We start from the raw sequence: 22188 nt of genomic DNA, 5'->3' as shown, positions 1-22188 counted from the left end.
AAGAGAAAGAAGTCGAAGAAGTTGAAGTAGTCATCGACTTCTCTGTGCCGGATCAAGTCATCGGACCTGGGGTGAGAGCATTGTTACCCTAGGCCTTGTTCTGTGGTGGAGCCTTGCCAGGGTCTGCACTGTGCCTCTCTGACTTTCCCTGAGCCAGAGCGAACCTCGCCTAACCCTAGGAGATTTAGAAGACCATACACCTTATATGTGGATGGCCCCACCCCTCGGGAGCCCCTTTGAGCCCCACCGGTTTAAGAGGGGCCCCTACTAGTTCTCTGCCGGCAGGTTCGCACTCAACTCTGGTTGGGCCGCTTGGATCCAGTGCTGGGTCTAGAGCAGCACTGCTCATGAGTTCATGACCTTCCTCAGTGCTCTGTCCAGTGCTGTTGTTCCCGGCACTGCCGTCACCCCACAGCGGTGGAGGCCCAATCATCATACCCAACTTCAACACAGAGCCACGTGAGTGTCATCTGACACAGATTCTGACGCTGACTAGTACCATGCTCACCAAATCGGAGCCAGTGCCATTTTCCTTTGACAGACATGGAAAGGGTAATGACTTGGAGGGGCCTGAGGACCCCAATGGTTACCACAATCATCTTGATGAACCAGAGGATAAATGTTATGAGGAACTGGTGGATGTCACTGGCCTGGTCTCTCCCCCTACTGTGGCCACGGAGGAGGGTGCCTCATTGCAATAGTGGTGCAGAAGGCAGCTGAGGTCTTGAAGCTTCAGTTGCCTAGAGTGGCAGTCAAGACAAATATCTTGACAGAGGTGCCTCAGCCGGGAGTTGCCCACTCCAAACCATTACTCTCATTTAAAGACACCCTCAAGGATGTATTTCTTGGAGCCTCGTTCAAGCCCTGCACAGGGGCTCCCGTGCATAGGACAAATGCCTGTGCCATCACCCTGCTCCTGGGGACCGGGTTTCCTTACCCACCACCCAACCACAGAGAGATTTGTGGTCTAAGCCTCTAACCACTCCACCTGATAGGGAATCCATATGGCTTGGCACCCTTGATAAGAGAATTTTCACTTCTGTTAGCCTAGCACTGTGGTTGGTGAACACTATGGGGGTCATTCCGACTCCCGCCCGCCGCGGTCACCGCGCGGCCGGCGGGAGCCGCCAGAATACCGTTCCGCGGTCGAAAGACCGCGGCGGTAATTCTGACTTTCCCGCTGGGCTGGCGGGCGGCCGCCTTCAGGCCGCCCGCCAGCCCAGCGGGAAAGAGGCTTCCACGATGAAGCCGGCTCGGAATCGAGCCGGCGGAGTGGAAGCTGTGCGACGGGTGCAGTTGCACCCGTCGCGTATTTCACTGTCTGCGCAGCAGACAGTAAAATACATTTAGGGGCCCTCTTACGGGGGCCCCTGCAGTGCCCATGCCATTGGCATGGGCACTGCAGGGGCCCCCAGGGGCCCCGCGACCCCCCCTACCGCCATCCGGTTCCCGGCGGGAGAACCGTCGGGAACTGGATGGCCGTAGGGGGGGTCGGAATCCCCTCGGCGGCGCAGCTAGCTGCGCCGCCTTGGAGGATTCCAATGGGCGGCGGTACACTGGGGCCGCGGTCGGAATGCCCATTGGAGCACCGCCGGCTTGTCGGCGGTGCTCCCGCGGTCCACCAACCCGGCGGTCATTGACCGCCGCGGTTGGAATGAGGGCCTATGTGCCTTCTGAGCCAATACATCCACACTGTGTGGGATTCGGTTGCTCAAGTGCTGTCCATGGTCTCGGAGGAGGCCTGAGCCACACGCTTGCAACCTATTGGTGACAGAGGAGATGCAGCAAAGTTCGCCATCACATGTTGGGCATGACACAACCGACTCTCTGGGCAGAGAAATTTCATTGAAAGTGGCACATAGATGCCATGCCTAGTTGAAATCCACTGTCTTTTCAGATGGTGTCCAAGCTCCGCTCATGCCCTTTGATGGCTCTTGCCTCTTTCCTGAGAAGGCAGACTCAATGCTGGAGCACTTAAAGGGCAGGAGAGCTACGGCTAGGTACTTGAGCCTATCTATGTCCTCATGCCATCCCCAGCCTGCCTTTCTTCCCTTCTGTGGCAACAGTAGGGGCCACCAACCACGTCACTTCCCATCCACCCACCAAGGCCAGCGGGCTTCCCAGCTTTTTCGTGGCAGCAGACATAGTTCACACATACCACGAGCCAAAGGTCAGGTCAGTCCACCACCACACCAGCAGTTGCAGCCTCTAAACCCCTTTGCCCTTACAGCTGCATGGGCACACAATGGGACATAGTATTCACCATCACCTGCCCCCATGGAAGTCCGTAACATCAGACAAGTTGGTTCTGCAAAAAATCCAGAGGGGCTACTCCATCCCCTTCTGGAAAACCAACCCACCCACCTGTAGTGCTTCTGTTCTTATCTCGTTTTCAGCACTTACATAACATATCAAGAATGCACTTCTGAGTTCAAAGAAGACTTTTATTGTTGTTAATTCTTCCCCAACCGCAAGTTCGTAAGAGACGAATCAATAGATTTCAAGCACACGTTCAATGAAAACAAAATATATCAGTTTGCAATATACACAGCAGGTTATATTTATAAGATATTGAATGCAAAGCAAAACAAATACTTCACCGTGTGAGAAACTATTTACAGCTTCATCTTTCTAGGGTCTGCAAGCTGATGAGTCCTGTCAGCTGCGAGAAAGAGATTTATCTACCCACACGGGATACTGGCAACTGGCGCCAAGTTCCAGTCCGAAGTCAGGCAGATTCGAATCTAATTCTCTGAAGCCCTGAGACATCCGTTACAAAGGTGTGCCCCCTCCTCTCAGACTCGGAAAACTACGCAAGCCTTTGGAGATTGGCCAGATCTCCTAGACTGCTCGAGCAGAGAGAAAAACACCCAATGTACCCTCTCTTATCAGGTCTAGTCTACTGTGAGAAGAAAACAGCTTGGTTTATCTTGTGCAAAAACACAGCTTGGAAAAATACAGCTTGGATTCTCAACTGTAATGTCTAACTCCACGTTAAAGGCGATAGGCAGCTAACCTAAATATCAAATGCAATGTCTAATGTCATATCAAAGCCAATAGGCAGCTGAGCTGAATACAAAATGTAATATATAATATCATGTCAAAGCCAATAGGCAGCTAAGCTGGATACAAAATGCAATGTATAATATCATGTCAAAGTCAATAGGCAGCTGTGCTGAATACAGAATGTAATATCTAATAGCATGTCAAAGCCAATAGGCAGCTAGACTGAATACAGCATGTCAAAGCCAATAGGCAGAATACAGAATGTAATGGCTAATGCAATGTCAAAGCCCATAGGCGGCTAAACTGAATACAGAAAGTAATGGCTAATGCCATGTCAAAGCCAATAGGCGGCTCAACTGAACAAAACATACAATGTGCTACTGGTGAACATTGAGCAACTAATATGCACAGTGGTGAAACACAAAGTCATTGGTCAAACTTCATTAATGGCATAACACCTTACAGCTGCATGGGCACGCAATGGGACATAGTATTCACCATCACCTGCCCCCATGGAAGTCCGTAACATCAGACAAGTTGGTTCTGCAAAAAATCCAGAGGGGCTACTCCATCCCCTTCTGGAAAACCAACACACCCACCCGTGCCACCCCACTTATGGCCGGCTGAATGCGAACCATCCCTCCTTTGTCCATCAGGAAGTGTTGTTTTTTTTTTACCATAGGAGCCATAAAGGGGGGGCCAGCATCAGAAGTAGGTTGTGATTGCTATTCCCACTATTTTCTAGTGTCCAAAAATAGTGGCGGCCTCGGTCCTATCCTAGACCAGCACCTTCTCAATTTCCTTGTGAAAAAGTTAAAAAAACGCTCACCTTATCTACGGTCCTGTCTACTCTGTACTCTGGAGACTGAATGGCAGCATTAGGCTTGCAGGATGCAAATTTCCACATCCCCATCCTGCCTTTCCACAGTAGCTGTCTGTGGTTCATGACGGGCCAAGAACACTTCCAGTTTTCCATACTCCCTTTTGGCCACACTAGAGCCCCTCGAATGTTCTCCAAGGTAAAGGTGGTGGCTGCAGCACATCTGTGGAGGTTAGAGGTTCCATTCTTCCCCTTCCTCGACGATTGGCTGTTGAAGGCGGGATCGCCCCAGGCTATTTTCTCTCACCTCCAGACTACTGTGGATCTCCTGCATTCACCGGGTTCACTATCAATGTGCCGAAGTGACACCTGACTCCCTCTCAGGTGCTCCCTTACACTGGGCCGATCTGGACACAGAGCATTTTTGGGCCTATCCTCCCAAGCGGCGAGTCCAGGAAATTCGGGTTATGATACTGATGTTTCAGCCTCTATCCTTGATTTTGGTGAAACTGACTAAGGTTGCTGGGCCTTATGGCCTTCAGTATCCTCTTAACACATGAGGTCTCTGCAGTGTGATCTGAGGTTCCAGTGGGCACAGCATCAGGGGAATTTCTCAGACCTGGTCCAGGCCTCAAAGGGAACTGCAAAAGACCTGCAGTGGTGGATGACGAACCATGACTGAATGAGCTGAAGATCCCTCTCCCTTTCCTAAGCAGAGCTGACTGTAATGACTCATGCATCACTCTTGGGCTAGGGTGGCCCTCAGGAAGAGGTGAAAAATCGAAGGACTCTCATCTCCGCCACATCCTGGATCCACATCAACCTACGGGAGCTCTGCGCTATCCGGTTGGCATTAATATCCTTTTTTCGTTCGATAAGGGGGAAGGCTGGTGCAGGAGTTTTCAGACAACATCACCGCCATGTGGTACTGTAACAAAAAGGATGGGGTAGAGTCGTGGACCCTTTGTCAAAACATCCTGGGCCTTTGAACATGGCTGGAATTAAGGTAATTTCCCTGGTGGTTAAACTCTTGGCAGGCTCTCTGAACATCAGGGCAGACTAAGTCAGTTGTTGATGCCTAGCGGAACATGAACAGCGCCTCCTTCCAGAGGTGGTACAAGGTCTCTTTCAAGATTGGGGAGAGCCTTGGTTAGATCTGTTTGCCTCCATTGAGAATGCGCAATGTCAGCAGTTCTGTATGCTGGACGTTCCAAGGCGGTTCTCACTTGGAGGCGCTTTTTGTCTTGAGCAGAACTCCAGCCTCTTGTATGCCTTTCTGACGATACCACTCCTGTTCAGAGTTCTCAAGAGAGTTAGTGCAAGAAATTGAGTTACCTGTTGAGGATTGTGAAACCTACTCAAGCAGTAATCGCAATCCCTGTAAGAGTAAACTCATAAGCAAAGACAAAACTAACCGGCGCTCAATCCTCTGGTAGCTTGGCACAGGGCAGTTAGGCTTAACTTAGAGGCGATGTGTAAAGTATTTAAGCAGCACTTCAAATAGTAATAAAGTAAGAAACACTACACAAGAAAAATCCTCCACCACTTTAGACTAATAAAGTAAACTTTTATAAATGATTTGGCACCAAAACAATAAAAATCCAGTAAGTAGAACTGAAGATATGCAATTTTATTGATATGATGAAAATAGCACCAAAAAGCACACAGCAACACTCATGGCTGTCTCAAAACAGTGTGAAAGTCACAAGTTCAGGCCGACCGCGATGGACCATGGGCAGGATACAGGGACCAGATTAGTTCAGCAGAAAGAGTTACCTTCACAGTCCAATGCAGAGTTCAGTTTGCTGTGGAATGGGCCGAAAGGAGCAGGGAGAGTCTTGCAGATGGCCATCAAATTAGTGCGAAGAGCAAGCCAGGTGTCGCGGAATTAACACAAAAATCCTGTCGTGCAGCACGGAAAGTCAGGGCTAGAGCTTCACATTGGTGGGCATCTTGAGTGATCGATGCTATAGTGCGAAGAGTTGGTTCTCTGGAACGTCAAGGCGGTGGTTGGCAGGGGCAGCAAGGTTTTGATGCCAACAGGCCCTTCAGGAGAACTCAACTGAGGCCACACCAAGGGTCAGGACTTGAGGGGCACCACTTGGGGGTCAGGAATTCACTCTAGCAGAGGCCAGCAGGGCACAGGTAGGTCCTGTTGCAGTTCCAGGCATCTAGTAAGTTTGAGGGAGCCTCTGGAGCTAGTTATGTCCCTGTGGCTCAGAACAGAAGGTCAGCTGGCTGACCCTTGTAGTCAGAGAAGCCTGGGATGAAGGGTGCAGGTCCAATCTTCCTTCATAGCAAGCCGGGTAGCAGAGTGGCAGTCCTTTTGACAGCAAAGCAGCACGGCAGTACTTTTTCTGGAGTATTCAAAGTTCCGGAGGTGTATTCCAGAGTTGGTGTCTGAGGTCCAATATTTATACCTGGTGCTTTTCTGAAGTGGGAGAAATCTCTACAGGATTCCATTTGAAGTACTAAGGTTTCCTGCCTCCCATGTCCTGGCTCCAGACTAACTACAGGCAGGATTCAATCCTTTGAGTGAAGGCAGGACACAGCCTATTCAGGTGTAATAAGGGCTGTGCCCAGCTCTGAACTTCCATCTTGCGAGTGATGGCCCAGCCAGGCACACCTAAGCTCTCTATTGTGTATGGCTGTCTAGAAGGAAAGCATAAAGACAAAGCTGCCAACTACACCCAGTCATGTGATCCTGAGACATGCTGCAGACACTAAATGACTAAGACAGGCAAATGTCAACTTTCTAAAAGTGGCATTTTTAAAATTGTACTTCAAATTCCGACTTTACCATAAAAGAGTTTTATTACAATTTCAAAGATACTAAACATGAACTGTTTAACTCTTCCCATTTGGAAGCTACAGTTTATTAAATGCAATACGGTAAATCCAGTGCTATCCTAGGCGAACGGCAGGCCATGATGTAATGACAAATTAATTTAAGAGTTTTTCACTACCAGGACATGTAAAACTCAAAAGGGCATGTCCTACTTCTTGAATACATTGCATCCTGCCCTGTGTGCTTTTTAGGGCTTACCCTAGGAGTGACACACACAGGCTGCAAAGGCAAACCGGATACAGGTTTGCATGGCTAATTAAGTGAGGGGGGGGTACAACAAGTGCTGCAGGCCCACTAGTAGCATTCATATACAGGCCCTGGGCATATGTAGTACCACTTTACAAGGGACTTATGAATAAATTAAATATGCTAATTTGGGTGAAGTCACTGTACCATGTTTTAAGGAGTGAGCGCACACACTTTTTTCCCTGTATCTCTTTATTGGTATTTGAATAACAGATGTGCACTTGGTATACATAAAGAAGAGCACACAATTATAGTTTTCACCAGTTACTGTCATGGGGTCAAGTGCGATGATCAGATTAATACATACACTGATTTACCTCCATGAGAAGTACCATGTGTGGGCAAGTACAGCTGCAGTCCACAACCATGCAAAAACCGTGTATATCTATACCAAAGAGATAAGGAGCAACTAGCTCAAACAAGTAAAAGTGTACATGAAGTTGCCATATCCTCACTGGGGTGGAAGGGAGCTCCCATGCAACCTTGCAATAGAACAGGGGGACTGTCCAAGCGGAGAGGAAGGCTCCCCCAAGTGGGCAGGGGGAGGGGAAAATGTGGGAGGCAGGCCAACTGCAGTGATAAGGCACATTAAAGAGTAAGTGGCACAGGGCAGCAAATTATATTATTCCAGAGGGGAGGGACAATGGTGCCCCAGATGAGTGTTCTCTACTACTGGGATACGCAGTGTTCCCCAGGACCTACGACCCCCAACACCCAGCTGAACGGTAGCACTAGGGGTCCAGGGTTTAGGGCTGTCTCATCAGATTGGCTTTCACTACCAACAAGTACCGGGCCCCAATCTGGGGGCCTGGTCATGCCACTCTGTCCTACAGCCAGCCTGCACAGCCTGTCCTGCTCAGCCAGTATCCCAGTTCAGAGGTCAGTGAGGCATAACTATATAGGAGGAAGAAGGGGAGATTTCCTTTTGGCCAGAATTAGGGCCAGGTCAATAAAATCTTTTGGCGGGTTTACATTCAGTAGTCTGTGGGATAATTTCAAGTATAAAATGCAGGGGGTCTTTTAGCAAGCTGGAACCCAATATCTCTGAGATATGGGCGAGTACCATGCCCCAATATAAACTGATGCAGGGACACTACCACACCATATGTACAAAATACGTCACAGCAGATGTACCTCAGGGACGGGTATCCTCAGTCCCTGGGTACATCCATGCTAACCTTGAGTGGGTCAGGTAGATGTGATGCAGGTAGTTGAACTGTTCATACTTCAGCCTGGAATTGGCAGAGATAGCCCTGGTCATTCCTATACATTGTTCCCCTTGCCTATCCACCAGTGGTGTGCCCAGTGTTTTCTCCTAGTAAGTTTTCAATGAACGAAGTGGTGTGGTAATGTCAACGTCAAGCCCCTACAGTGTTTGCAAGAAGAGAGCAATCGCTGGCTCATTATGAGTTCTACTACAGCCCGGTGCTGGTGCCTCACAAGAGCTGCATAGGTCACAAAAAAGCACGGAGAGATGCCATAGGCTTCTACTAGACCTTCAAACGAATACAGGGCCTCATTGTTGAATAGATTCCCCCAGGTAGTGAGGCTTGCTTCTGTCCATTGAGTGGTCTCTTGTGGTAAACCGAGGGCAGTGCAACCCAGCAAACCCCAAAGGGGCAGGGCTGGTGCACAGGGTGCATACAAGTGACGTTTGGTGGTGTAGGTGGCAAAACAGGCTCTGGCCACCCGTATGGGGATAGTACCTTCCCCCTTAAGAACCAACGAGTTGGAGCCCAGCAATCATTGTAATAGCTTTGGTGAAGATGACCTCCCGAACAATGCCCCAACTCCGACATAAAACAATCAGCCAGCCAGCACGCCGGCCACTGCAGTTGGGCGGTAGCATAACAATATTCATAATTTGGGACCCCAGGCTGCCCTCAGCCAACAGGGCGTAACATTTGGCACTTTGTGGCTCCATTTACCCTATAGTAACATGTTCAAAAGTGAACGGAGTCCCGCAAAGAACCCCTTGAACAACAGGCAGGTATCAAGGAAAAAGAGTAGAGCAACCTCAGGAGCACCAACATTCTAGAAATGGCTATGTGGTCCATAGGAGAGAGCGGGAAGCGGCACAAAAGGGCATAGAGCTCTGTTTCGCTATTATTGCCTTTCCTAAGTTGCTGTCTATCAGATCTTTGTCTGAGTGATACACTTGCATCCCCAAGTACTTGATTGTATCAAAGCTCAAGGGGAGTGTTGTGGATGCGATGTTTGTCATATTTTGTCACTGTTAGAGGGAAATGTTGTTATCTGTTCCCGTTTACCCTGAGCCAAGATACATCCCCAAAGAGGCACAAGACTTAATTGAGGTGTGAAATGTTGCTCACTTCATCTCGGAGGTACACCAGGGCGCCATTTGCACAGAGGGAGATTATATGCCACCTGGTCCCAAAACGGACACCCAAGTCTGGGGCCCTGGCACAAAGCGCACATGCTAAGGGTTCCGTGGCTAGCGCAAAAATAACTGGTGACAAGAGGCAACCTTGCTGAGTACTCCGATGTGGAATGATGCCTATATATTGGTCCCCGTTTTTACCCTGGCCGGTGGTGAGTTGTACTGAGCAAAAATCCAAGTAAAAAAACGTGGACCAATACCCAGCTTTCTGAGACACTCTTCAGGTACGCCCACCCCAGGGTGTTGAACACCTTTTAAGTGTCGAGGGAGAAGACCCAAGGAGCTGTCCCGCAGCACCTTACCCAGTCCAGTAACATGAAGGAAGCTACAGGTTTAGGAAGGAATTTCGACCGGGTATGAACCTGTTTTGATCTGGGTCAATCATATGTTGGGCTACAGGTATCAATCGCTTAGAAAGCATTTTCCCCTGGATCTTGTAACCTATATGAAGAATTGATAGATGGCGATAGGATCCAAGAAGTAGAGGGTCTCTGTCTGGCTTAGATAAGATCACCAGCATCACCTCCTTCAATGACTGAGGAAGGTTCTCCCCTCTTGAGTGCCAACTCTTAGACTTGGACAAGATGAGGGGTAAACTGTGAGGCAAAGGCGGCATAAAATTCCACCAGCCAGCCATCTGCCCCTGGACTTTTGGCAAACAAAAGCAAATTCTGCATAAAAAGGGAGGGTAAAGGTAAAAACTTTGGGGGTAACCCTGCAGAGGGGGCTAGGTCCAACAGTCTGGAATGACTGAGCCCACGTCATTCTTGTGGCTCCGGATTAGGCATGGCAAGTCTAGTATCTTGAGCTCCTGAGCATGACTATTGGTCCTCCATTCAGGCTGCCCTTTTGGGAGAATCTTCTGTTGCAGCAGCGAGGTTTTGCAACCAAACCTACACAGGTGCTGCCATAATGCTTGGAGATTGAGCAGCAGTGTTTTACTTTCCTCCCAAGTTCTGTGATGTTATTTTGGCAGCCAGGCAGCTCTCCACCAAAACGGTATACGCCTGCCTATGAGACAAGTTTGTCCCATTGTGTGCATTCAAGGCTATCAATCGCCTTTCTACGCACCTTATCCCAAGTTCTTTTGTTTGTTCTGTCTCTGGCCCAGCAGGCCTTTTCTCTGGGCACTGTTAAAGGTTTAGTCTGCTATTTCAGCATTCTTGCGGTTGCCAGACCAACCTTCCTTGTTCAAGTCACCTGCTGTGACTTAAAGGCCTCAAAGGCCACATGTTTCTTCCCAGGCCCTTCGACATGCCCCCAAAAGGATCATATGTTGGTCCTCCATTTTTTCATGTGCATGCCGTTTGAGCCGCTGCGCAACTGTCCTCTTCGCCTGCTTACCATCAAGATGGCTTTTCTAGTGCCCATAACATCAGCCATGAGGGTCAGTGAACTGCAGGCACTCTGTGCACCCTCCTTACGCCACCTTTTACCCTGTTCATGTAGAACAAAAGGAAATTACAAGAGTAACCAAGAATGTTCATGTGAACCTGGGTACAATTATAATAAGGCACATATTATGTGAAACCCACTTGGAGACAATTATTGTATTGTAGCTGAAAATTGTCTTGCTACTGACTTAATCATTCAACATATTTTGAAATAAAGACAGTAAACTTTCTGTCATAACTATCATGGTTTGGTTCACTAACCACCAGTACCAAAACATAAGCGACATTATGAATTGTTATTATTGTAGAAAAGCAATAGTTAGTGTATAGGACTTTCCTTGTGTAATCCAAGTGCAGCAACGTAGTCAGACAAAAAGAAAATTGCACCACAAGTAAAAAGAGACACCACATCAAAAACACAGTAGAAAAATAGCTGGTATTTTGCTAAGCTCTTGTGTATGGCACAAGGACATCTGCTTGTTGCAATTAAGATATATTGGGCCAGATGTAGAAAAGAAACATTTTGCGACTTGCAAATAGCGAGTCATAGCGACTCGCTATTTGCAACTCGCAAAATGTTATGCAGTACGGTGTCTCAGACACCGACTGCGACTCGCTATGGGGTCGTAATGACCCACCTCATGAATATTCATGAGGTGGGTCGCAAATTGCGGCCCCATAGCGAGTCAAGGCACTCGCAAACATGGAGGCCTGCTGTAGTCAGCAGACCTCCGTGTTCGTGACTGCTTTAAATAAAGCAGTTTTTTTTTTTTTTTAAGTGTAGCCCGTTTTCCTTAAAGGAAAACGAGCTGCACTTAAAAAAAAAAAACGAAACCTTTAGTTTCGTTTTTTTTTCAGGGCAGGCAGTGGTCCCTTGGACCACTACCTGCCCTGAAAAAAATGTTTGGGGTCCATTCACAAACTGGAAGGGGTCCCATGGGGACCCCTTCCAATTTGCGAGTGGGTTACCATCCACTTGAAGTGGATGGTAACTGCGATACCATTTGCGACTGCATACGCGGTCGCAAATGGTATTGCATACCACTCAGACTCGCAAATAGGAAGGGAACACCCCTTCCTATTTGCGAGTCGGAAATGCATTTTGCGAGTCGGTCCCGACTCGCAAAATGCATTTCTGCATAGGAAACTCACATTTGCGACTCGCAAACGTCAATTTTTGCCGTTTGTGAGTCGCAAATCGTTTCCTACATCTGGCCCATTGTCAATAAAATAGCTAACTTCATTCAGAGCAATAAAAGTCGATCTCATTTAGCCTTTTAGAAGGAAATAAAGGACAAAAAGAATTTCGAAAAACGACATCTGGGGCAAGATGAAACGAATAGATTATTCAGAAGGTTCGTTTTAAAGCAGTCCGGTTTAAAGGTAATATTCTTGTATGGATCGAAAAGAGAAGCCACTTACCTCCTCCCTTTGACACATGTGATGCTGTTGCAACCACCATTGTGCTCATGATTGGGATGTTACGATGTATACTGTGCCATGCCGTACGTCATTGAGTAGGAAAAAGCCTTAGACTGGCTCCTGCTGCTGAGTTACTAAATTCCTAGATGGCTCTATTGTGGCTCTCTAGGAAGTATTAGAGTAGGTCCAGGATCCAAAGTTGCTGGTGAGGGACCTTGCCCTGTACGCTGTCCCCTCTACTGACACCTGGATTTGCTGTGTGTCTAAATTGCGAGAGGGGCAATTGTGGCTACAAATGCTACAAACATTCTAGGTGGCTGTGCAGGCCTTTTTATTCGATCCTCTTGCAATAAACCAACCTTTGTGCACTTTTTGGCTTACTCCTTGGTCCTGGAGCCCGGGGTTGCCTGGGTTTGCTATATTTGGATCTAGGGATGTTGAGGGTGGGCACAAGCATGACTTGGAATGGGTGTTGCTGAAGGAGGGAAGAGTCAGTACTTAATAGTTCTAATCAAGGTTTTCTGGTTATGCAGTAACCAGCTAAGTGGACTATGATCTTAAGAAACACCAAAATGGGACCCTACAAAGATGCTCAAAGCTGCCAGCTTTTTCAAAACCAAACCTGTGCGTCTGCCTATCTTTCACTACTGATACCATCATAAACTTATGAACAGCAGTTTAATGATATTTGTGACTACACAGTGTCAGGAGAAAATGTCAGAAACAGAGGTGCTGTTAAACACTTATAGGCATTTTGGGCTACAGTCAAAATGTTTACCAGATATATTTTTGGGGTATCTTATTTCACAAGTGACACTAACTTCAGTCTACTCTTTCTAATACTCCCTCCTTTCTTCCCAATACCCTTATCAGATTATCCTGATCTGGCTTTCTTCCAAATTCAGTGGTCCTTCATCTTTGAATCTGGCTTTTCTATATCAACCAGGACCGAAATACGGATAATCGGAGACACCCTAAGAATGCACTGGCAAGGCATATAGGGCCAGATTTAGCAAAGTTTTTTACCCATTCTGTGCCTATGGGGAAAAAGTCTTCGTACATATGGCCCATAGTGTCTAAATCTGTGATACAGAGAATGTGGCCCAGTTGAGAAAAATTATATCCTCGGGTACCAAACAGGATCTCATGATTTAAAAAATATTTTACACACAACTAAATAGGAGGGAGGATGCCTCGCGATGAAACACAAACATGTTACATACAGACATCAAGACCCATGGATGTATAGTTCCATTTTTGTCTTTGCTAAATAGTAAAATCTTTAAAACAAATAAAGATGCCAAGAAGATCTAAAGAAATAGTTTAAAGAAATAGTGCTTTATTTATTCCCTAGCTTGTGCTTTGGTTTTTTTCTTGCTTGGAATAAAGGTCGCTTATGCAGTGTTTATGAGAGTCATTAGCACTCATTCCGGAGAATGGTGAAAACAGTCCTGAAGTGATGCGGTACTTGGTTGCTGTGTTATGTGTTGGACATGGTTTATGAGGTAATAAGGGTTTGGAGGCTGGCATTAAATAAAGGGTAAAAAGGTATTGATGTGCTTGTATCAGATATAAGTCTGCCGCAAGAGGTGTGCTGCTATTCGTGCAGCGCATTTGTAGAGTCCCATGCTCCAATGAGCAGCATCAGTGCTTAATTTATAAATTAGGAGGTGCCGGTGCTCAAAGCCCTTCTCTTAAACACGAGGCTGCTGTAATTAAATCTGCAACCACTGAATGCTGAGGCAGCGTAATCCTGAAGCCATCTCGGGCCTCTTCAATCCATTTACGGCCACCCCTGCCCCTTCAGCTCATCCTGCAACGTTCTACTTTCTCCCTTTAAGAAGCTTTTTAGTTTTTCCTTCTTCCGTCTTTCACATCTGTGCCTTTTGCTCGCAGCAAATGCTTGAGGCATAAGAATAACCCCCGGCTCTCACAAATAAGTGCCGGTGCTCAGCACCGGAAACAACAAGCACAAATTAAGCACTGAGCAGCATGCATCATACAAGTAGTGCGGTGTTTTCGGTGCCAGTGACTGATGTACATCATACAAGAGATGAAGCGTTTACAGGTGGCCGAGTGTTGTGTGGAAATCTCTCGGGCTGGTGGTGAGGGCTAATGATGTGTTGCGTGTTGGGGTCCTGGACACTGAGCCCCCATTGATACGTGCTGGGAGTTAGGCGGGTAATTGTGCATATCTTTCCTTAGACATCAGATATAAGTGTATTATGAGAGTTTCTAACTTGTGAGGTGAAGAGGATCACTTTAAATAATGACTGGGAAAAGGGTTTCTAAGGTACCTAGGACAAAAAGAGAGATGTCTGTACAGAGTGGCTTTACTGTATAATCTATGACAGATGGATGTCCTTTTTCTTCCCTGTTTTGACTGGCTGAAGGGACAAGATTTATGGCTTTTTTTAAGCTTTCTCTTTATAGTTGTGTGCTGTTTCTTGCCCTGTGCTGCCCAGGTGTTGCTACTAGGAATCTAAACCGTAGAGGAATTCTTCTGCTATGTGATGAGTTCCCTCTGTGATACTTTGATGATTTGGGATGCAGAACTGAGCATAGCATCTTCCACGCTCATGGTGGGACTATTTGATGTATCCTATATAGAACTGGAACAAAAAGTAACAAAGTACTCAGTATACAAGTAAGAGTTAAATCCTTCTCCATTCTGCATTTCCATGTCAGGACCAGAGACGAGGATAATGCTTTCCTTCATTTTATTCTCAACAGCAGCTCTAAACAACATCAAAACTAACTTTGTCAAGAGCCAATGGTAAAGAAAACAACATGGCATCAATATCTGTATGAAGATTACAGTCTGTCCTCCACCATTTTGACCCTTCTTTCTTCGCTGCTTCAGGAGCCTGTGAGCTAAGCATCTCCCAGTCCATTTTGTGAATTGTGCCTGTGTTGGTCACTATTGTTGCAGATATGTCACAGTTTTGTCCTTCATTACAGAGGGTGCTGTGGGAACGCAATCAGCGCTCCTTATGTACTGCTGCTAGTGCATTTAATGAGGTGGGACTGCATTTGACACCGTCAACTCCTCCAACCACCATAGGGGTGCTTAACAACCCTATGCAATCCAAGAGAGACATGCTTCTAGGCTCCACGACCAGAGCACAGGTTCCGCAGTCTGTGGAATCCTCATGCTCTTTGCAGAGCCTTGACTTTTGTAAACAACCTCTTTCTCGTGGAAAAGATGGACGGGGGCCAGCAGCCCATCATAAATTTGATTGAATCCCGAGTGACCTTAGATGTTCCTTGGCTGGCCAAGGTTGTGAAACACCAAGTAGCTGACAATGGGCCAAAAGAAACTGTTGTGAATTTGTTGGTTTGTTCATCCCACACGAACTGAAGGTCCTGGTCCTCAATCCCGCCTGTATCCAGACACCACTCCAGTCCTCTTACGACCACCCAAACAATGAGCAAGCGAGCATTGTCTCACAGCTGTTTTACACATTAAACAATCAACACTACTTCAAGTCTCTACCCTCCCAGGTAAACACTTGAAAACGTTGTAACTGCGTGTCTTGAGAGGGGCGGGCTGACAGTGTCAACATTGATTCCTCCATGTGTTCTGGAAATGCCTCTCCAGACAGAATGCAGGGACAGAATTTACTCCTCCAAATACAAAGTACCATCCTCCTGTACAATGACTTTTGGTGGCTGTCTTTTGTTCTGCATATTTCGGGTGTTTCACAAGTACCCCTCCTTCAGCCCCCCAGCCTTTCTCCACTCTGATCAAGGGACCTTGCCCCAAAGCTCTAGCCAGGACCACACCTCCTCTGGGCAGTCAAAGAAATTAGTTGTACCATGTGCAACAACCCACAGTCTAGCCAGGTATAGTAACATATAGGGCAAAGCTTTTGTTTCACATCAAGGATAGTTTTTCTTTTGGATTGTATCTGTTGTAGTCAAGGTAAATGGCGATTACATAATTGTCAAATTGGACACTGCCGGCTTCCCTGGCAGCTCTGAGAAGAGTGCTGCAGTCCTTGTAACTGATGGGGGAAATCGGTAGAAGAAAGATTGACAGCACACTGTGCGCTCTCTCCATGGCAGACATTTTCACTAGCCCCAAGGTTTAAGCGCATCAAGGATCCAATGCTCCAAGAAGCGTTCAGGGCGCACCTTGCTCCTCTCACTTAGGGAACCCTAGGGATCTCAGATTGTGGTGTGAGCACCCTTCAACATCCTTGACTATATCCTCTAGGATTCTGGTCACTGCCATCATCCTGGATATCTGCTCCTTAAGTGTTTTTGCTTCTTGTTGGAGGGTTCCAATCAAGCGTTTGTCCGTTTTCACGGTGTTGGACACAATATGCAGGTCAGTGTGAAGCACATTCACTTCAATGGAGACTGACTCAATTTTGGACCCCCACAGCAGCCCTGGAGCCCTGTATGGCTGCCACCAGTTCTGCCCTTGAGGGTTCTCCCACAGGGAGCCCCACATCCTCTGGCAACCTGGTTCCTACTTGGAGCATAATGCTGAGCTCTGAGCATATTAAGTGAATGTGTTGCGATACGTGGTGAAGGCCGCATTGTCGTTCCCCATGTAGAAATGCCAAAGCGGTGTTTACTCTTCTCAGACTCGCAGTCCCTTGCCCCATGGGCACACCCAGACGCTAGCCCTTAGCTCCCTAGTGTCTTCAAGGCCAGAAGGGATCCAACCAATGTAGGGGGACAGGGCAAAGACAGCACCCCCTTTGGCGACAAGGGACCACCCAAAATGTTCCAAATGTGGAACCACTGAGTGTCACTACACCCAGCAATTCTTAAGGGCAGCTGTGTCATCCCCCTAGCCAACGTCATGGGATTCTCGTCTCCCCCTCAGTCGTCAACTGGTACCCTTGGGCCATAGCTAGTAGCTGCCTGCATCTCCCCAGTTCAGCTCTCCATGTACCTGAATCTACTCACCCTCCCTCGGAGGCTCAGTGCGGTCCAATCAGGCCTTGCAGGTGTATTATCACCCAGGCACCTCTTCTGCAGTCCCCAATCCGGGCCTCTAGTGACTGCCACACAGTCTCTGCAGGATTGTCTCACTCCTGATGTGGAGCAGCATGGACCCAGGGAGCACAAGTCTCACCCCACAAGCACCGCCACCATGTCCCACGTAGCCTGGCACAGCCAAATTACATTGTCTCCAAGCCCTTCAGGTGATGGGGATTAGAGGCGCTCTCACTGGATGTAGTGCTTCCCCTCCTAAGATGGCAGCCGCCCGCCCACCTATCTCCCAATGCAGCTCTCCTGGCATCCGAGGAATCAGTGCATTTTCTCTTACAGGCCCCATCGAACCTCATAACCATCCCAGCAGGCCCAGTGCACTCCAAGTGGGCCTCCAGGGAGTATAGGAACCTGGGCATTTCTGCAGCGCACTACTACCAGGACCCCAAGTGACCGCTCTGTTACTGAGCAGAATTTTCTAACTCATGAGACAGAGAAGCATGGCCCCTAGGGAGCACAGGCCTTGTAGGCGGTGCTACTGGGTTCCTCCTGGACTGATGCAGCCAAATTACAGTATCTCCCGGGCCGCCAGAGGTCAGACACTACAAGCGCTCTCGTTGTATTTCCCATTCTAGTGTGCAAGATTCCTAGTTTCCTTAGGATATCATTTTAGGGTGACAGAGCTCTCTGGCCCCACGTCCGGCCATCTCGCTTGCCCATGCCCTCTCCATCTGTATACATTTTTATTAGGTTTTTGTTCTTTAGATGACTGACTCTTTAAAGTAGTGGCATTTTTACCTAAACAAACAATAGAAATCTGAGTGTTACTGCCTTAAAGACTGGCCCTCCTACTACTGGTGGACAAGGAGAATTGTATCCCACGTTTAGAGGCCAGTTGATAACCTTTGCATCCAAGACTAGACTTAGGCTTAATATAAACAGTTACATAACTCCTACACAAAACCAACGACCACAGGGCAGCATTTGAAGCAAAAATGTCGTCAAATTTGCATAGGTTTCTGAAAAGCATATTCTGTAAGGAAGAGGGACTACCTTCACACTCACAGAAAGGAACTTTCCAAAGATAACTGATGGTCTCTGTAACTTGCCCTTATTGAGTCCTACTTGCCTGTTCATCAGTAGATTAACACTGATGAACTTTGTAAGGGCTTGTTCCGGGACCACACAAGGATAGGATCATGAGGCGAAATCCACACTAACGCAAAAGACCTTAGCAAAATACAATGGGGCTAAGGGAAGACCAAAGGGAAGAGAATGGAATATCGCCCATAACGTATTGCTTGATGCCCAAGATAACAAATTCTAATGTTTATTTTTTTCCACTGGAGAAGTAGGTCTAATTCCCTGCAAGACAAAAACTTGACTGCCAGTTTACAGTGCGACAATATGGATCTCCAAAAAAGGATTGTCTGCCACTAAGGGAAACATTCTATCCATGTGGATTTCTTTCCTCCTCCACCCCTCCATTACTCCATCTAACTAACAAACTCTCATATCCGCGGCTCAACTTAACTCATATTAATACTAAAACTGTACTCATATTTCCCGATACTAATCCATCACTAATTCTTGTTGGGTTCCAGAGTAGCATGCTACTCACCAAAAAGCGCTTTGACGCCTCATCAGGGGTAGTAAGCGCAATACAGATACTATTACAATACAATACAATATGTATCCACTGTTGTTACTAACATACACGATTCATCCATGGTAAGCCTTTACTATTATGGGGTGAGAGCGCTAAAGAAATGTTGTGAAATCAGCTTGCATTACTGGCAGTCATTCCAATGCAGAAACACGTACACATTAGCAAACGTTCACAATTTGAGGATACATGTACATATTTTTAAAAAATCTAACAATTTGAGGTTAACTATAATGTTACCAGAATGCTCGCTCATCAAGCACAAATGCACCCAAAAGTTTGAAAGTAAGATTGGTGATTATTTACTTTCAAAATAAACTATAGACATACAATTTTCAATTTGGAGAGAACCATTATCCTAAACTGTTGCACAACTTTAGATTAAACTCCAAGAAGGGAGAATAGGTGCAAAACCCTTATGGGAAACGTGAAATCAAATAATCAGTGACTGTACCGTATGCTAACAGTGGAAATATATTAGTTGGAAACGTGGTCATTTAAGGTTTGCAATTGCCCTACATCTTTGTTTCAAATAATGAATATTTCAGATTATTGATACTTTTTACCAATAAAGAAAACTATGAAAAGGAGTTTGATTTCATATTTAGGCAAATACAAGGAGAAAGGTTCAAAATTAAAAATACAGCTCATACTACAGATGAACTTCAGGGCCTAAAAATTGGTAACGAGTGAAAGGCATACAAAAGATTCAAAAGAAATGACAAGTGCAGGAAAAGTATCAGCAGCTCATACAACCTAGAAAATGTATATAGGAAGGCAAAAAATAAATAGTAACAATAACCTATAAGCACACATTTGCATTGAAAACATAGAAGCTACCAAAAAAAAAAACTTAGTCTGCAAAGAGCAGCATTTTAAAGAAGGTGTATCATTAGCATCAGAACCTTTTGTTTCAGTTGTATCTCAGATGCTTTGTAATAATGGTCTTGCCTTTGAGAGTTGCAATTAAAGGAGACTTACAATGTCCTTGTCTTTAATAACATTTTAAATGTTCTCGGCACAGGCTAAGAAAATGGTTAATGGACTTTCTAAGGTCTGGTTAAACATATATATTTTTGTGCAACATGTCAAAATGCTAGTGGCCAAGCAACAGGCCGTTTAGGGCTAAGACTAAACAGCCACTTATTGAAAGCACAATTATATTGATCAACATTTAATTCTTCCTCCAATTATGAATATTTTAGGATGCTGAATGTGTTACCTTAAACCTTTGAGGCTGATGAAATTGAATTGTGGCTTTGTTCTCATCAAAATCCTTCTTCAGTTGCATAAAGTTCACTTTTCCATTCTTGTTCAACACCTTTTTCTTTCCATTCACACATCGACAAACATTAACATCTCTTCCATAATAAATGCCTAGGCGAGACAGCTCCTTCAAATCTGTAAGTTGAAATAAAGACTGGTAGTAAGCAGCTATTGCTGGGTTGTCTCGCTTAATGAGCAATGGTTGGTGTTCCCAGTAAGTTTGGAAGAATTCCTCTTGCGTAATTGGAGCAATCAAACTTTCAAAAACAGTGTCAGCACTGTCAAAATCCAAATGGAAATGCGAGTATGCTGCTTCTATCTTTGCCAGTTTGGGAGAGTGCTCCATACTTTCTGTTGCTGTGTTGGTTCTTCCTTTCTTCGGCATATTCTCTGCTATGTGTAAAGAACAGAGAAGGTCATTAGAAATTCCACATTATATCACTCTACAGCACATTCTTCTAACTCAAAGTTAAACACCTGTTTTTCAGATTTCAAATAACATTAATAGTTTTAAAACGGGAAAAATATTTGTGTCAGGGTTTGAATTTGAAACGCATACAAAATGTTATGTTATGTTAATGCACTAATCATCCTTATAAAGGATATCAATTGCCATCTACGTTGTTCCAGTACTTTTGTCTCTAATGTTGCACACTTCACAAGATAAACACTCTAACGAGATTGGAAGCCCAAACTTTAACAGCCTGAAACTTGACACCGGGTATGTCTCTCATCTGCATGTTGTACCACAAAAAGTAACCTCCTCTCACTCTCAACTCTTGTGTTTCGTCAATTCCTTTAAGATTGGGCTAAAAAAAAAGTGGGCTCTTTGGAGAGGACCCAGTGTTTTATGTTAATTTTATAAGTTGTGGTGAGTATGTACTTTTAGGTTTCTGTCCTCACTCGCTACAGACGTGAGGGTTTGGTCTTGAAGTTCAGAGACTGCAGTTCAATTGATAAGCACATTATGTGCCCTGAACAAAGGTGAGTGTTTTGCGTGTATCTTTATCTCCTTTGGAGAGGAGGAGAAGAAGAAAATACAGGGTCCCCCAGAAAGCTCCTTTATTCCCTGGACAACTGTGCAGCCCCAAGTGACAGTAGAGCAGATGGAGAAGTATCCTGGGAGCTAATGAATCACGGAGTCAGTCAACTCGACAAAAAGGGGCACTGTTTTCGGACTTCGCTGCGTCCAGTAACAGCACACACATAAATTTGGTGATAATGTTCATAGGTTTTGAACTAGGGATGTGGGTCAGCAATTATTCAGGCGGAAATTTCAATTTTTGCTTACACGTCTTTGGAAATGTACTCTGCTGGGGAACAGCCATGCCACACAATTACTTTACTAGTTGCATTTCAGTTTTAAGTGCTCATTGAAAGTGATGGATCAGTAGCAAAGAGTAGGGAAGTGAGTTATTAGTTGTGTGGCTTGCGCAATGAATAAGTCCACAATTACCCATACTGGGAACCAATCCCCGCATTGTAGCGCTTGACACTCAAGATAGCAAGGCAGAGCAGTTCAAGGCTTACTTAGGGGAGGTGGTGTGGGCAAGTAATCACTGTTCACTGGCATGCAATAACGCTCAATAAATGACAGTCCAGTCATTACTTTTTCTTTAGAAAAAAGGGAAGTACATTTATTACACACAGACTACCACATACTACAAAGTAATTTTGCAAATATGTACATTGGCAGAGGGAAAATACCATAGATGACATCGCACAATCACCTTTTATCCCCTCACCCCCACCCCCAGACGGGTCACACGTGCATATAAAGTACGTTTATTGGCTTGGCTAAAGGTTCAGGAGCAGCAACCACATTTTAAAGACATCATTTTGAAATTAAATGCAATAATTAATCATCATCAGGTGGAAATGCACTTATTACTGTAAAACATATGCACTGTGACCAATAATCACTATCAGCATTATCATGTCAATAAAGCATTATAAAATCAGCAAAACGTGTCTGTGTGCTTTGCGTAGACTTTTATTCCATGAAAATGCAATCATAAAAACAGTCCCTGGAAGGCATCACATTCTGATTACATTAACATGTAACCATAGATTTAGCCCGTAGAATGCACTTCAACGTATATACTTGCTTACAACTTCTTTAGGCCACAATAAATGTAAACATAAACTAAGCCCCTAGAGGGAGCTGCA

General features: G+C 45.8%; 1 protein-coding gene across 9 annotated transcripts in view; it reads right to left on the bottom strand.

Moving 5' to 3' along the window:
* Positions 1-22188, bottom strand: part of RIOX2 (ribosomal oxygenase 2) — a 1008555-nt gene that overhangs the window by 643494 nt on the left and 342873 nt on the right. For 7 of the 9 annotated variants that reach the window (XM_069204775.1, XM_069204777.1, XM_069204780.1 and 4 more), the window contains one exon: positions 19976-20412. In XM_069204775.1, the coding sequence (XP_069060876.1) occupies positions 19976-20412 (437 nt within the window). The remainder of the gene's footprint in view (positions 1-19975; positions 20413-22188) is intronic. The other 2 variants (XM_069204776.1, XM_069204779.1) reach the window with 1 other exon arrangement.

Source organism: Pleurodeles waltl, chromosome 8 (genome assembly GCF_031143425.1).
Source record: "Pleurodeles waltl isolate 20211129_DDA chromosome 8, aPleWal1.hap1.20221129, whole genome shotgun sequence".
NCBI classification, from domain to species: domain Eukaryota; kingdom Metazoa; phylum Chordata; class Amphibia; order Caudata; family Salamandridae; genus Pleurodeles; species Pleurodeles waltl.
This window is presented reverse-complemented; position numbering and strand designations above follow the sequence as displayed.